General features: G+C 46.2%; 1 protein-coding gene across 1 annotated transcript in view; it reads right to left on the minus strand.

Annotated features, from left to right (window-relative positions):
* ADGRB1 (adhesion G protein-coupled receptor B1) overlaps nt 1–15000 on the minus strand; it is a 303358-nt gene that overhangs the window by 82368 nt on the left and 205990 nt on the right. Inside the window, 1 exon segment of the mRNA XM_087706632.1 lies at nt 6461–6653. Coding sequence (XP_087562758.1) covers nt 6461–6653 — 193 coding nt within the window.

Genomic DNA, 15000 nt, shown 5'->3' on the forward strand with positions numbered 1-15000 from the left:
GAGGTTTAACTGTGTCCTCAGGTCATGGGGCTGTGTCAGGTTTTTCTCTGAAGATGTTTCCCTTCTCATCCAAGAAGCTTCTTCAGCTCTGACTGGATGGTGGGGAATGGAAGGATTGATACTCCTTGCAGACAAAGCTGGTCATTTGCATCCTTTGAGAGAGTCATTGAGGCCACTTGGAGGTTTATCTGTGTCCTCAGGGTCACCTGAGTGGTGCAAATGAGTGTGGAGCCTTCTTGGAACTGTTGCACACCCATTTGCATTCCCCATACATTTGCACTACTCAGGTGACCCTGAGAACACAGATAAACTTCCAAGTGGCCTCAACGACCCTCTAAAAAGAACGCAAATGACCAGATATCTGCAAGGAGTATCAATCCTTCCATTCCCCACCATCCAACCAGAGTTGAAGAAGCTTCTCGGAGGAGAAGCAAAATGTCTTCAAAGAAAACCTGAGACAGCACATGACCTGAAGACACCAAGTGCCCTCAACGACCCTCTAAAAGGATGCAAAATGACCAGCTGCCTTCAAGGAGTATCAATCCTTCCATTCCCCACCATCCAACTACAGCTGAAGAAGCTTCTTGGGTGAGAAGTGATATGTCTTCAAAGAAAAAACAGAAAGTCCAGCTGCCTCTTGGAAAAAAAAGCACCCCTGGGACAGTAAAATCTTGATTTAAAGTACAGGTAGTCCTTAACTTATAGCAGTTCATATAGTGACTGTTTGAAGTTACAACATCATTGGAAAAAGTGGCCATTCTTCACACTTACCATTGCTGTATCCCCAGGACCTAACTTCAGATGCTTTGCAAATGACTCACATTTATGTCAGCTGTTCTGTCCCAGGGTCTCGTGTGATCCCCTTTTGCGACCTTCTGACCAGCTATGTCAATGGGGAAGCCAGATTCACTTAACAACGGTGCTAGTAACTCAACCAATGTTCACTTCACTTCACTTATCAATCAATCAATTCACTTATCAACTGTGGCAAGGAACATTGCAAAACAGGGCGAAACTCACTTAACAACTGTCTTAACAACGTAAGGTTTGGGCTCCATTGTGGTCCTATGTCAAGGACTACCTGCACAAGGAGTTCTCAACTTAAAGGTAAAGGTTCCCCTCGCACATACGTGCTAGTCGTTCCCGACTCTAGGGGGCGGTGCTCATCTCCATTTCAAAGCCAAACAGCCAGCGCTGTCCGAAGATGTCTCTGTGGTCATGTGGCCGGCGGGACTCAATGCCGAAGGCGCACGGAACGCTGTTTCCTTCCCACCAAAGGTGGTCCCTATTTTTCTACTTGCATTTTTTACCTGCTTTCGAACTGCTAGGTTGGCAGAAGCTGGGACAGGTAACGGGAGCTCACTCTGTTACGCGGCGCTCGGGATTTGAACCCCTGAACTGGCAACCTTTCTGACCTCTATTAGATAGTAGAATGTGATAATGTACAACAGTTCATTTACTGACCAAAGTTACAACGGCACTGAAACAAGCGGCTTACGACAAGATTTCCCACTTATATGACCCTTGTCGCAGCCCCACGATCACGTGATCAAAATTCAGGCACTTGGCAATGGACTCGTATTTATGACCGTTCCAGGGGGTCACACGATCCCATTTTGCGACCTCCTGACCAGCAAAGTCAACGGGGGAGCCCAATTTACTTAACGACCATGTTGATAACTTATCAACTGAAGTGATTCATTTAACAACGGTGGCAAGAAATATCATAAAATGGGGTGAAACTCACTTAAACAATGCCTCACTTAACAACATATATTTTGGGTCTCAATTGAGGCCGTAAGTCGAGGACCACCTGAAGATTCTCAAGTGGTTTTGTTTTATTTTTTTTTAAAAAAGGAGAGGAATACACCTAAAAACGTAAGTGGGGATTTTGCACGATCTTCTTCATTTCATTTCCACTTCCTTTCCTTTTTCTGTATTAAGACTTTGCCACGCGCCATAAAGCGCCCATCATCACAAGCATCAACAAAGCCAACCAAAAGAGAAACCCCAACAGGGAATAAAACAAAAGAAAATTAGCATGTTGTGTGGATGAAGCCCCCGGACCTTTAACTGACCTTCTTGGGGATGTTGTGGGAACACTGGTACAATGTAAAGTCATTTTCTAAGGGTATTAAAGTGCAAATGAGGTTGTTAATAATAACAACAGAGTAATAATAACAACAGAATAGAAGTTGGAAGGGACCTTGGAGGTCTTATAGTTCAATTCCCTACTCAAGCAGGAAACCCTACAGCACATCAGTCTAATGGCTCTCCAACATCTTCTTAAAAACTTCCAGTGTTGGAGCATTTACAACTTCTGGAGGCAACTTCTGTTCCACTGATTAATTGTTCTCACTGTCAGGAAATTTCTCCTCAGTTCTAAGTTGCTTCTCTCCTTGATTAGTTTCCACCCATTGCTTCTTATCCTGCCCTCTGGTGCCTTGGAGAATAGTTTGACTCCCTCTTCTTTGGGGCAGCTCCTGAGATATGGAAAGACTGCTATCCTGTCTCCTCTAATCCTTATTTTCATTAAACTAGACATACCCAGTTCCTGCAACCGTTCTTCATATGTTTTAGCCTCCAGTCCCCTAATCCTCTTTGTTGCTCTTCTCTGCACTCTTTCTAGAGTCTCCACATCTTTTCTACATCATGGTGACCAAAACTGAATGCCGTACTCCAAGTGTGGCCTTACCAAGGCCTTATAAAGTGGTATTAACCCTTCACGTGATCTTGATTCTCTCCCTCTGTTGATGCAGCCTAGAACTGTGTTGGCTTTTTTGGCAGCTGCTGCACATGGCTGGCTCCTATTTAAATGGTTGTCCACTAGGACTCCAAGATCCCTCTCTCAGTTACTACTGTTGAGCAAGATACCACATATACTGCACCTATGCATTTTGTTTTAAGGAAAAAGCTTTCTTATTAAAACCCCATTGATGAAATTTGATGGGGAATAGTCCACTTTTACTAAGGAGTGATGGTGAAAAGGCACCTGTGGGAAACAATTTGAACATTTCAGTTTCGCCATCTCCTTTAGAGTTTAGGTCAAATGTTCAAAAAATGTGGCATCTATAAATGTACTGAATTAGTTGCAAAAATTATAAAGGCAGGATACAAGCAAGCAAGCAAATAAATAGAGATATTTTGCTGCCCACAAAGGACTCTGTTCTAACCATCAGGAAATTTCTCCTCAGTTCTAAGTTGCTTCTCTCCTTGATTAGTTTCCACCCATTGCTTCTTGTTCTACCCTCAGGCGCTTTGGAGAATAGCTTGACTTTTTCTTCTGTGTGGCAGCCCCTGAGATATTGGAAGACTGCTAACATGTCTCCCCTAGTCCTTCTTTCTATTAAGACATACCCAGTTCCTGCAACCGTTCTTCATATGTTTGAGCCTCCAGTCCCCTAATCCTCTTTGTTGCTCTTCTCTGCACTCTTTCCAGAGTCTCCACATCTTTTCTACATCAACCAAAACTGGATGCAGGATTCCAAGTGAGATCATAATAAGGATTTATAAAGTGGTACCAACACTTCATGATAAAGATTGAGACTCTAGAAAGAGTGTAGAGAAGAGCAACCAGGACGATGAGGGGAATGGAGGCTCAGACATACAATGAACGGTTGCAGGAACTGGGCCTGGCTAGTCTAGTGAAGAGAAGGACCAAGGGAGACAGGATAGCAGCCTTCCAATATTTGAGAAGCTGCCACGGAGAGGTGTGGGGGGGTGTCAAGCTATTTTCCAAAGCACCCGAAGGCCAAGCAGGGAATAATGGATGGAAACTGAACAAGGAGAGATTCAACCTAGAAATAAGGAGGGATTTTCTGACAGTGAGAACAATCAACCCATGGAACAGAAGTCGCCTTCAGAAGTTGTGGGAGTTTCATCACTGGAGGCTTTCAAGAAGAGACTGGACTGCCACCGGTCAGAAATGGTGTAAGGTCTCCTGCTTGGATGGGGGGTTGACTAGATGACCTACAAGGTCCCTTCCAACTCGGTTCATCTGTAAATCTATACATCTCCAAGAAATGGGACAAGGGGTGCAACTTGGTGGTTTGGATGTTGTGACTGATCCCACTTTGGGCATCCTAAGAAGGACCCCTTAAGCCTTACCCACCACCCTCTTCCACATCTTCTCCTGCCCCAATTCCAGAGGCTTCGGGCCTCCCTCCAACGTAGACAACCTGGCACTTTGAAAGCCACTTTCAGTGCAGATGTTTCCATGGCAACTAGTGGACCAAATACATTAGTGTTTCTAATAATAAACCTATCTCGGAAAAACCTGCCTTTTTCCAGGAAACCTCCTCTCTCCTGGCCCATCCCCACGATCTTCTCTTCACCCTTCCTGGTCGGGGGAGGAGAAAAGAGAGAGGGGAGGAGGGAGGAGGAGGAGGAGGAGGAGGAGGAGGAGGAGGAGGAGGAGGAGGAGGAGGAGAAGAAGAAGGAAGAAGAAGAAGAGAAGAAGAAGAAAGAAGAAGAAGAAGAAGAAGAAGAAGAAGAAAAGAACAAGAACAAGAACAAGAAGAACAAGAAGCAAAAGCAGAAGCAGGGAGAAGGAAGAAGGAAGAAGGAAGAAAGAAGAAGGAAGAAGAAGAAAGAAGAAGAAGAAGAAGAAGAAGAAGAAGAAGAAGAAGAAGAAGAAGAAGAAGAACAAGAACAAGAACAAGAACAAGAACAACAAAGAAGCAGAGGAGAAGAAGAAGAAGAGAAGAAGAAGAAGAAGAAGAAGAAGAAGAAGAAGAAGAAGAAGAAGAAAGAAGAAGAAGAAGAAAGAAGAAAGAGAAGAAGAAGAAGAAAGAAGAAGAAGAAGAAGAAGAAGAAGAAGAAGAACAAGAAGAAGAACAAGAAGAACAAGAAGAACAAGAAGCAGAAGCAGAAGCAGGAAGAAGAAGAAGAAGAAGAAGAAGAAGAAGAAGAAGAAGAAAGAAGAAGAAGAAGAAGAACAACAACAACAACAACAACAACAACAACAAGAACAAGAAGAAGAACAAGAACAAGAACAAGAAGAACAAGAAGCAGAAGCAGAAGCAGAAGCAGGAAGAAGAAGAGAAGAAGAAGAAGAAGAAGAAGAAGAAGAAGAAGAAGAAGAAGAAGAAGAAGAAGAAGAAGAAGAAGAAGAAGAAGAAGAAGAAGTAGAAGAAACTCCTGAGAATTTCCAGGAGCTCAACCCAGGAGGAGGATGGAAAGCTGAGAGCCGCCCAAGGGATGGGCTGGAGAGGGGCGGATTTTAACTTGACCTAGAAGGGCAGCCGACTTTGCTAAATCCGAAGCGAAACTGAGAAACAAACCCCAACGCACATAAAAAGCAAATAAAATAAAATAAAATCCACACCTACATTCCTTCCATCCAAACTTCTGATCTTGACGGAACCAAATTTCAACCTCCCCTCCCCGCAAACTTTCTCGCCAGCGTCCCACCGTCCCTGGAAAGACACATCTGGGCCAAAGCCACATCCCCACCCCTTCATGCAAACATCTGCGGAGGGGGGGTTGCATTTTGGGGGGAACCAGACCCAAAGCTTGCATCCTTCCTTTGAACCACCCTCCAGCCCTAACCTCAAAAATAAAAAGGGGTGGGGAGGGAGAAGAAGAAGGATGAAGAAGGCATGCAGAACTCCGAGACCGAGCCATCACCAAAAGACCCCCCAAAAGTCTCTTTAAGAGTTGGAAGTTGAAACTGGACACCGGCCAGACGGTGGAGAAAGGAGTTAAGCTGCCAACCCTCCTTCTTCCAAAGGACGAAGGAGGCCACCACCTCCATTCCTTCAGCGCTGCAAAGCTTTAAAAAGAGGCCTGGATACATACCCAGAGCATTTCGGCACAGCTGACCCATTTGCAACCCTCCCAAATCAAAGCCAGCCCCACCCCCACCCCCACCCCCTGCCCCATCACCAAGGAGCTCCGCGTTGACTGAGAATAGGGGGTCAAAAGGCGCAAGAGGGGGAAAAAAACAGGGTGACATTTGAATGCCGTTGTGATCCCCGGCGGATGATTCAGGTCAATGATTCTCAAAGCGAGCAAAGGAGAGAGAGAGAGAGAGAGAAAGAAAATGTGGCCTCGGTTAGATAAGGCGAATGTGCAAGATTGTGCAGCGCCAATGCACACATAGCTCGGAGATGTGCATAAGCTAGAGAGATGCTTTTGCACATCTCTAGCTGGGCAGGCATGCAGTCACAGTTGCCCCGACACGCTAAATCTTTGTGATGCACCCAAGAGAGAGAGAGAAACACACACAGAGATACACACACCCCACCTCTGCCACACGCAGGCGTGCACCGAGCAAGCTGGAAATGTCACACAGGCTGGACTGTGGATTTTTTTTCCCCCTTCCCCTCCCTCCCTCCCTCCCTTCCTCCCTTTCTTTCTTTCTTCCTCCACCTTCTGGGAAGGAGCCAATGGTTTTTCCCCCCCTCTCCGGCTGGCTGGCTGGCTGGCAGCGGGAGATGTTCCCTTGGCAGGGGCTTACCATGTCAGCAGCGATGTGGGCTAAGATGGCGAAGGTAGAGATCCGGTCACAGAAGCATTTGGTTCGGAAAGGATCGACGAGGACCGTTCGGCAGCCTTTCCAGGACCAGGCGCCCAGCTGAGATGGGAAGAAGGAGGAAGAAGAAGAGGAGGAGGAGGAGGAGGAGGTGGTGGCGATGGAGGAGGAGGAGGGTCTGTGAAAGGAGGGAGGAGGGGGAAGCGAGTGCAAAGGGGGGAGAGAGAGGCACACAGAGAGAGAGAGAGGAAGAAAGAGACGCGCACACAGGAGGATAGAGGGAGGGAGAGAGAGAGAGAGAAAGGGGACGACAAGAGGGGAAGAGAAAACAAGCATCACCAACACATTGCTGAAGGAAACATCACAACCACAGTTAGCCTCACACACCCCCTCCCTCCCTCCGGTGCTCACGGCGTACACGGCCCTCCCTTTCCCTTCCCTCCCCCTCCTCAAGGCAGCAAGGAATGCAGAAACAAGAGAGCCCACCCACCCCACAAAAATAACTTTGAACCTACCTGGATGCCACCCCGATTTCTGCCCTCCTTCTCCTGCTGCCCCAGCCAGGAGGTTGTGCCCCAAAGCCCTCACTGAGGTCTCTCGCCACCCCCATTCCCTTTCCAGCCTAGGTGGTTGGGTTTTTTGTTTTTTTCCTGGAGAGGACACCACCAGGAGATCTCGGGAAGTCAAGAAGGCAATAGAAGCCAGTTTAGGACGAAAGCTGGACGCGGATGGATTTTCTAAGGCTTCCGCTTCACGTCAAAGGTCCCGCGTGTCTCTTAGCCATCATGTGGGGGCGGGGGCACAACTAATGCCCGCGCGCATAGCCTGGGCCAGCACTTCCTACCTGGCTGCTTTTGGGGCTCAGAGTGCGAGAAAGGCCATTTCTCCAGCTGCAAGTCCTCAGCGACAAATGTTCCCTTCTCCTCCGTCTCTCTGGGAAGGCTGCTCACTTTGAGCCACGGGCTTGCACGCTCTTTTCATTGTGGCACTTATCACATCCAGCCCCCAACACACACACACACACACACACACACACACACACACACACACACCCTGCCTCTCAGCATGACACATCACCCTCTATCGCAAACCACGACTCTCCGGCGCACGGCAACCCGCCCCAAAGTCCATGTGGTGTGCAAAACACCCAGCACGTGGCTTGCTTCCCACGCTCTCGCACACCCCCGGCAGCAGCTGTTTCCACACCTACCGTCCATATTAGGAGGGGAGGGGCATTTCACACCCGACAGTGGAGGGGGGGGGATGAAAAAACTAAAATGGATTTGGGGCTGCATGGAGACAGACCTCCTCAGGCTACGAAAGTTTGTGAAAAGTGGATCCCAAACACTTGTGTCTCCCTTTCACACCTACAGGCCTCCAATGCCCGGCACTTCCCAGCAAGAAACGTCCCTGGCCAAGGGTCTGTTTGATGGGATGGGGTGTACGGGCAGTCCTCAACCTACGACCATTCACTTAATAGCAATAGCAATAGCAGTTAGACTTATATACCGCTTCCTAGGGCTTTCAGCCCTCTCTAAGCGGTTTACAGAGTCAGCATATTGCCCCCCAACAACAATCCGGGTCCTCATTTCACCCACCTCGGAAGGATGGAAGGCTGAGTCAACCCTGAGCCGGTGAGATTTGAACAGCCGAACTGCAGAACTGCAGTCAGCTGAAGTAGCCTGCAGTGCTGCATTTAACCACTGCGCCACCTCGGCTCTTAATGACCATTTGGAAAGTGGCAATGGCACTGAAGAAAGGGGCTTACGACCGTTTTCCACACTTACGACCGTTGAAGCGTGCCCTTAGTCACAGGATGAAAATTGAGGCGCTGGGGCAACCAACTCAGGGCTCTGGGGAGGCGGCAACCGTCGTAGGGGTGAAACGGAGTCCTAAGTTGCTTTTTTTTTAACCAATGTCGTCGTAACTTCGAACGGTCGCTAAACAAAGTGTTGTAAGTCAAGGACCACCTCCGCTTACAACAGTTCATTTGGGGCACCGCTCAAAGTTGCAACAGCAGTGAAAAAAAAGGGGCTGTTTTTTTCCACACTTACGACCGTTGTAGCGTTTCCCCAGCAATCGTGTGATCAAACGTCGGGCGCCTGGAAACCGACTCGTATCTACGACGGTCGCATCGTCCTGCGGGGGGTGTGTGTGTGTGTGTGCCCATGTGGTTCCGATTTGCGACCTTCTAGCAAGCAAAGTCCAGGAGGGAAACCAAGATCCGCTTAACAAACCACGTTACTAACTTCGCAACTGCAGGGATTCGCTTAATGACGGTGTCGAGAAAGGTCGTTAAATGAGCCAAAGCTCCCGTAACGCTCAGCTGGAGAAAATCGGGGTCGTAAGTCGAGGACTGCCAACACAACCATCAGATGTCTAAGGCAATGGAGAAAGGCTTCAAACTGGATAGAAGTTTCTCTCTGTTTCCTTGACAAAGTAATTCTCCTTAAATTGCCCTTTATTTGAAATAAAACGTCAATTGCTTTGCTAAATCCTCCTCTTCCTCCTCAGCGCGGATATTGTCCTTTTTTCCGCGTCTTCTCAAACAAGGTGATTTAACCCAAGCACTTCCGTACAGCTCATCCTTGATTTATGATCGCAACTAAGCCCAACGCTTCTGTTCTTAAGTGAGACTCGTCCCATTTTACAACCTTTCTTGTCTCCATTATTAAGCGAATCCCTGCGGTTGATGAGTTAGTTGCCCCGTGTTGTTAAGTGAATCTGGTTTCCTTCATAGACTTGGCCTGTCAGACGGTTGCAAAAGGGGGATCATGTGACACCCCCCCAGGGACACTACGACGGGTCATAAATATGAGACAGTTTCCGAGCGTCTCAATTTGGATCACGCGAATCACAGCCAACGCGGCAACGGTCATAACTGCGAACAACGGTCGTAAGTCACTTTTTTCAGGGCTGTTGCAATTGAACGCAAACTGTTCTGTGTATTCAGGTAGTCCTCAACTTACAAAGGTTTCTTTCGAAGTCACAACAGCACTGAAAAAAACGTCCCAGTGGTGCTATTTCAGGAGGCAACTGGACTTCCTTGTTTTTTTTTTCTTTTGAAGACGTTTCGCTTCTCATCCTAGAAGCTTCTTCAGCTCTGATAGGATGGTGGGGATGGAAGGATTTATATTTTCTGCAAACAAAAGTTGATCATTTGCATCCTTTTAGAGGGTCGTTGAGGCCACTTGGAGGTTTATCTGTGTCCTCAGGGTCACCAGAGTGGTGCAAATGGGTGTGGAGCCTTCTTGGAACTGTTTGCACCTTGACAATACAGCTTAACCTCCAAGTGGCCTCAATGACCCTCTTAAAGGATGCAAATGACCGGCTGTCTGCAAGGAGAATCAATCCTTCCTTTCCCCACCATCCAGCCAGAGCTGAAGAAGCTTCTTGGATGAGAAGTGAAACATCTTCAAGGAAAAACCTGACACAGTACATGACCTGAGGACACAGATAAACCTCCCAAGTGGCCTCAATAACCCTCTAAAAGGATGCAAATGACCAGCTGTCTGCAAGGAGCATCAATCCTTCCATTCCCCACCATCCAGTCAGAGCAGAAGAAGTTTCTTGGATGAGAAGTGGAACATCTTCAAGGAAAAACCTGACACAGTCCCATGACCTGAAGACACAGATAAGCCTCAACGACCCTCTCAAAGGATGCAAATGACCAGCTTTGTCTGCAAGGAGCATCAATCCTTCCCTTCCCCACCATCCAGTCAGAGCTGAAGAAGCTTCTTGGATGAGAAGCAAAATGTCTTCAAAGAAAAACCTGACACATCACATGACCTGAGGACACAGATAAACCTCCAAGTGGCCTCAACGACCCTCTTAAAGGATGCAAATGACCAGCTGTCTGCAAGGAGAATCAATCCTTCCTTTCCCCACCATCCAGCCAGAGCTGAAGAAGCTTCTTGGATGAGAAGTGAAACATCTTCAAGGAAAAACCTGACACAGTACATGACCTGAGGACACAGATAAACCTCCCAAGTGGCCTCAATAACCCTCTAAAAGGATGCAAATGACCAGCTGTCTGCAAGGAGAATCAATCCTTCCTTTCCCCACCATCCAGCCAGAGCTGAAGAAGCTTCTTGGATGAGAAGCAAAATGTCTTCAAAGAAAAACCTGACACATCACATGACCTGAGGACACAGATAAACCTCCAAGTGGCCTCAACGACCCTCTTAAAGGATGCAAATGACCAGCTGTCTGCAAGGAGAATCAATCCTTCCTTTCCCCACCATCCAGCCAGAGCTGAAGAAGCTTCTTGGATGAGAAGTGAAACATCTTCAAGGAAAAACCTGACACAGTACATGACCTGAGGACACAGATAAACCTCCCAAGTGGCCTCAATAACCCTCTAAAAGGATGCAAATGACCAGCTGTCTGCAAGGAGCATCAATCCTTCCTTTCCCCACCATCCAGCCAGAGCTGAAGAAGCTTCTTGGACAAGAAATGAAACATTTTCAAAAGAAAAAAAAAACAAGGAAGTTGCCTCTTGAAAAGAAAGCATCTGTGGGTCAACCTGGATGACTGTATCTCTACAGACTTTCAGCAGTGGAAATAAAATGACTTATAACCATTTTTCACACTTACGACCATTGACCGTGTGATTAAACTTTGGCCTCTTGGCATGTCCTTATGACAGTGGCAGTCTCCTAGAGTCCGGCCGTCCTTTTTTCTTTTTTTCAAAATCAATGGGAAAGCTGGATTCACTTAACAACCGTTTCCTCAACAACCGTGAAGCGATTCGCTTAACAACTGTGGCAAGAGGTCCTAAAATGAGGCACTTCGTTTTATCATGTCTCCTGAGCCTTCTCTTCACGAGGCTAAAAATGCCTAATTCCATTCATCATATAAGTAGATAATAAATATAGTCTGAGAATAGATAGATGATAGATAATAGACAGTAGGTAGGTGGATAGATAGATGATAAATGAGAGACAGAAAGAAAGACAGACAGATCTGTTTAGATAGTAGATAATAAATAGTCTGACGATAGATAGATAGATAGATAGATAGACAGACAGACAGACAGACAGACAGACAGACAGACAGATAGATAGATAGATAGATAGATAGATAGATAGATGATAGATTGTAGGTAAGTAGATAGAAGATAAATGATAAATGATAAATGATAGAAGATAGATAGGTAAATGATAGATAGATAGATAGATAGATAGATAGATAGATAGATAGATAGAAGATAAGAGATAGATAGATAGATAGATAGATAGATAGATAGATAGATAGATAGATAGATGATAGATTGTAGGTAAGTAGAGAGAAGATAAATGATAAATGATAGAAGATAGATAGGTAGACGATAGATAGATAGATAGATAGATAGATAGATAGATAGATAGATAGATAGATAGATAGATAGATAGATAGATAGATAGATAGATAGATAGATAGATAGATAGAATAATGGATGGATGGATTGATGGATGGAGTAGATAGATAGATAGATAGATAGATAGATAGATAGATAGATAGATAGATAGATAGATAGATAGATAGATAGATAGATAGATAGATAGATAGATAGATAGATAGATAGATGTAAGGCAGGGAGGGAAGAAAGAAAGGAAGGAAGGAAGGAAGGAAGGAAGGAAGGAAGGAAGGAATGGATGTATGGATGGATATAATGGATGGATGGATGGATGGCTAAAAATGGATGAATGGATGGATATAATAAATATAGTTCGACAATAGATAGAGAGATAGAAGGTAGATTGTAGGTACCATATATACTCGAGTATAGGTCAGCCCGAATATAAGCCGAGGCACCTAATTTTACCACAAAAAACTGGAAAAGTTATTGACTCGAGTATAAGCCTAGGGTGGGAAATGCAGCAGCTACCGGTAAATTTCAAAAATAAAAATAGATATCAATAATGTTTTTGAATATTTATTTCAAAGAAAAACAGTAAACTAGCTCTGGGACATCGTTATGTGGCTGCTTGCCATAACAAGGAGGAGGTGGGACATCGTTGCAGAGCGGCAGGAGGGGGAGGAAGGGGAATCGTAAGACAGCCCTGCATTACATTAGAACGTGAGGAGGGGGGATGGTGCGGTGCGCGCTGCGCGGCAAACTGACACAGAGGGAGGGGAAACTCACAGGGGCACTGGGCCATTCACGAGTGTCACCCAGCGGCATGGCCCCGCCCCTTTTTCTCCTCCATTTCGGGCAAATTTTTCACTGACTCGAGTATAAGCCAAGGTGGCTTTTTTCAGCCCAAAAAGTGGGCTGAAAAACTCGGCTTATACTTGAGTATATATGGTAAGTAGATAGAAGATAAATGATAGAAGATAGATAGATGATAGATATATGATAGATATATAGATAGATAGATAGATAGATAGATAGATAGATAGATAGGGAGGGAGGGAGGGAGGGAGGGAGAGAGAGAGAGAGAGAGAGAGAGAGAGAGAGAGAGAGAGAGAGAGAGAGAGAGAGAGAGAGAGAGAGAGGGAGAGAGATCTGTTTTGCCAACTCTTTCTCCTGGTGGCTGCTTAGCTCCAGCAACTGCTTCATGTTGGGTCCCTAAGGAGCCCGGACGGGCAGGCGAGGAAGGGCTGGGAAGGGAGGGGCGAGTAGAGGCTGGCGAGGCGTCCCTCAACGTGAGTGACATCGAGCTGGCCACGCCCACCCAGTCACATGACCACCTAGCCACGCCCACCCAGCCGGTCATTAGGCAGATCACATTAGTGGTCTGTGGACAGAGTTGGCAAATAGGCTCAGTTCAAATTGGATGTGACCGAGGAGGAGGCTCAGCAGAATCACCTCACTGAGGACTAGAAGCATAGGCTTTCCAAGCAGAGGAAAGTCCTGCAGGAGTGCAAGGCCAGCTACCGGCACTTGGAGGCTCAGCAGGCTGAGATGGTCAGCCAGTTCCAGGCCATGATGCAGTCCCATTGGAATGAGGCCCTCTGGCTCTTCGCCACCAGCCTTCGTCAAAAGCTCCCCACCAGGAGACTGAAGCAGACCCCAAGTCGGAATTTCTGCCCCCCTCCGACCCACCCAAAAAGAGGGGAGACTCTCAGCAGCAACACAAGTGTTCATTGCACGTATCTGTCCCAGGGGCCGTAGCTGGAGGACCCCTGATTTAGGGCAATAGCAAAAATGCAAATAATTTTTCTGAGGACCACCAAACTTTTCTCAATCACCAGTGCTCCATGGATCACCAGTTGGTGACCGCTGGATTAGAAGACCTCCAAGGTCCCTTCTAACTCTCTTAATCTGTGTTTTTTTTTAAAGCTTCTGGAATGAGGAGCGAAATGTCTTGAAGGAGAAAATAAAGAAAGTGCCTTTTTGGGAGGTGAAAAAAAGGCCCTTTGGGGACAACCCTGAGCTGGATGAGCTCCATGGACAGCAAAATAAAAACAGCCCTTTGGTGCTGGATTCTTTTTCACTTGGGTCTGAGGTCGGCCTGATTTTCTGCCACGTTGAATTGTCAATCAAGAGCAGAGCAGAGGAGCCCAAATGTCTCTGCTACAAATTCCCTGAGAGTCATCTTCATTTGCAGCGTCTCCCCCTCCCCATCCTCCCCTCACCCTTATTTCAGCATCCTCTAGAAATCCTCACTGATGCACCCTTATCTTTTGCACCCTCTGGAAATCCAAGCAGGATTGTCAGATCGAGTAACGGGGATGATAATTTATGGCCCTGGCAACTTTCATTTGCAAACATCACGGGGGGGGAGGGGGCTTCTAAAAATCCCCCCCAAAAAATACAGTCAGCTGCTCAAAATCCTGAAACACCTCCAGCTCTCTTTCAATATGTCTTTATTTTTCTTACTCGCCTCGAACCTCTAGTCAAACATGCATTTATCCGAGTAAATATTTAGCCGATATATTTCAGTTAAATACTTCATATCTCAACCGCTCTGGGTAGCTTAAAGAAACATAAAAATAAGTGATCGTAAAATAATGTCTCTCTCTCTCTCTCTCTACGCTGAAATGGTGAAAGCCGGCAACGTTAAGTCGGAAGGGAGGATAAAGGAAAGACTCTGATCAGCAGTTTTGAAGTGTTTTACGATTGTGCACCAAAGCAAATCTTCTCTTTTGATTGCAACATTATCCTTTTTTTCCCCCACCTTTTCAAGTTCTGCAGTGTTGTGTCTCCTTGGCTCAAACAAACAAAAATGAAAGACATCTTCAAACAGATATTTTTCCTTAGAGTTGTATATCTGTGGGTGGGGGTGTTTGTGTTTTTGTGGGTGGGGGGGAATGGGTGGGGGGATGAATGGATACGGACAAATGGATGGATGGAGATGGCTGGATGGATGGTTGGATAGAGATGGATGGATGGAGAGAGAGAGAGAAATGGAAAGGTGATAGATGATAAATAGACAATGGATAGATGGATGGATGGATGGATGGATGGATGGATGGATGGATGGATGGATGGATAGATAGATAGATAGATAGATAGATAGATAGATAATAGATGGATGGATGGATAGATAGATAGATAGATAGATAGATAGATAGATAGATAGATATGGATGGAAGAG

Source organism: Thamnophis sirtalis, unplaced genomic scaffold (assembly GCF_051295495.1).
Source record: "Thamnophis sirtalis isolate CommonGarterSnake01/CBP01778 unplaced genomic scaffold, rThaSir2_p1.2 scaffold_2, whole genome shotgun sequence".
In the NCBI taxonomy this organism is placed as follows: Eukaryota; Metazoa; Chordata; class Lepidosauria; order Squamata; family Natricidae; genus Thamnophis; species Thamnophis sirtalis.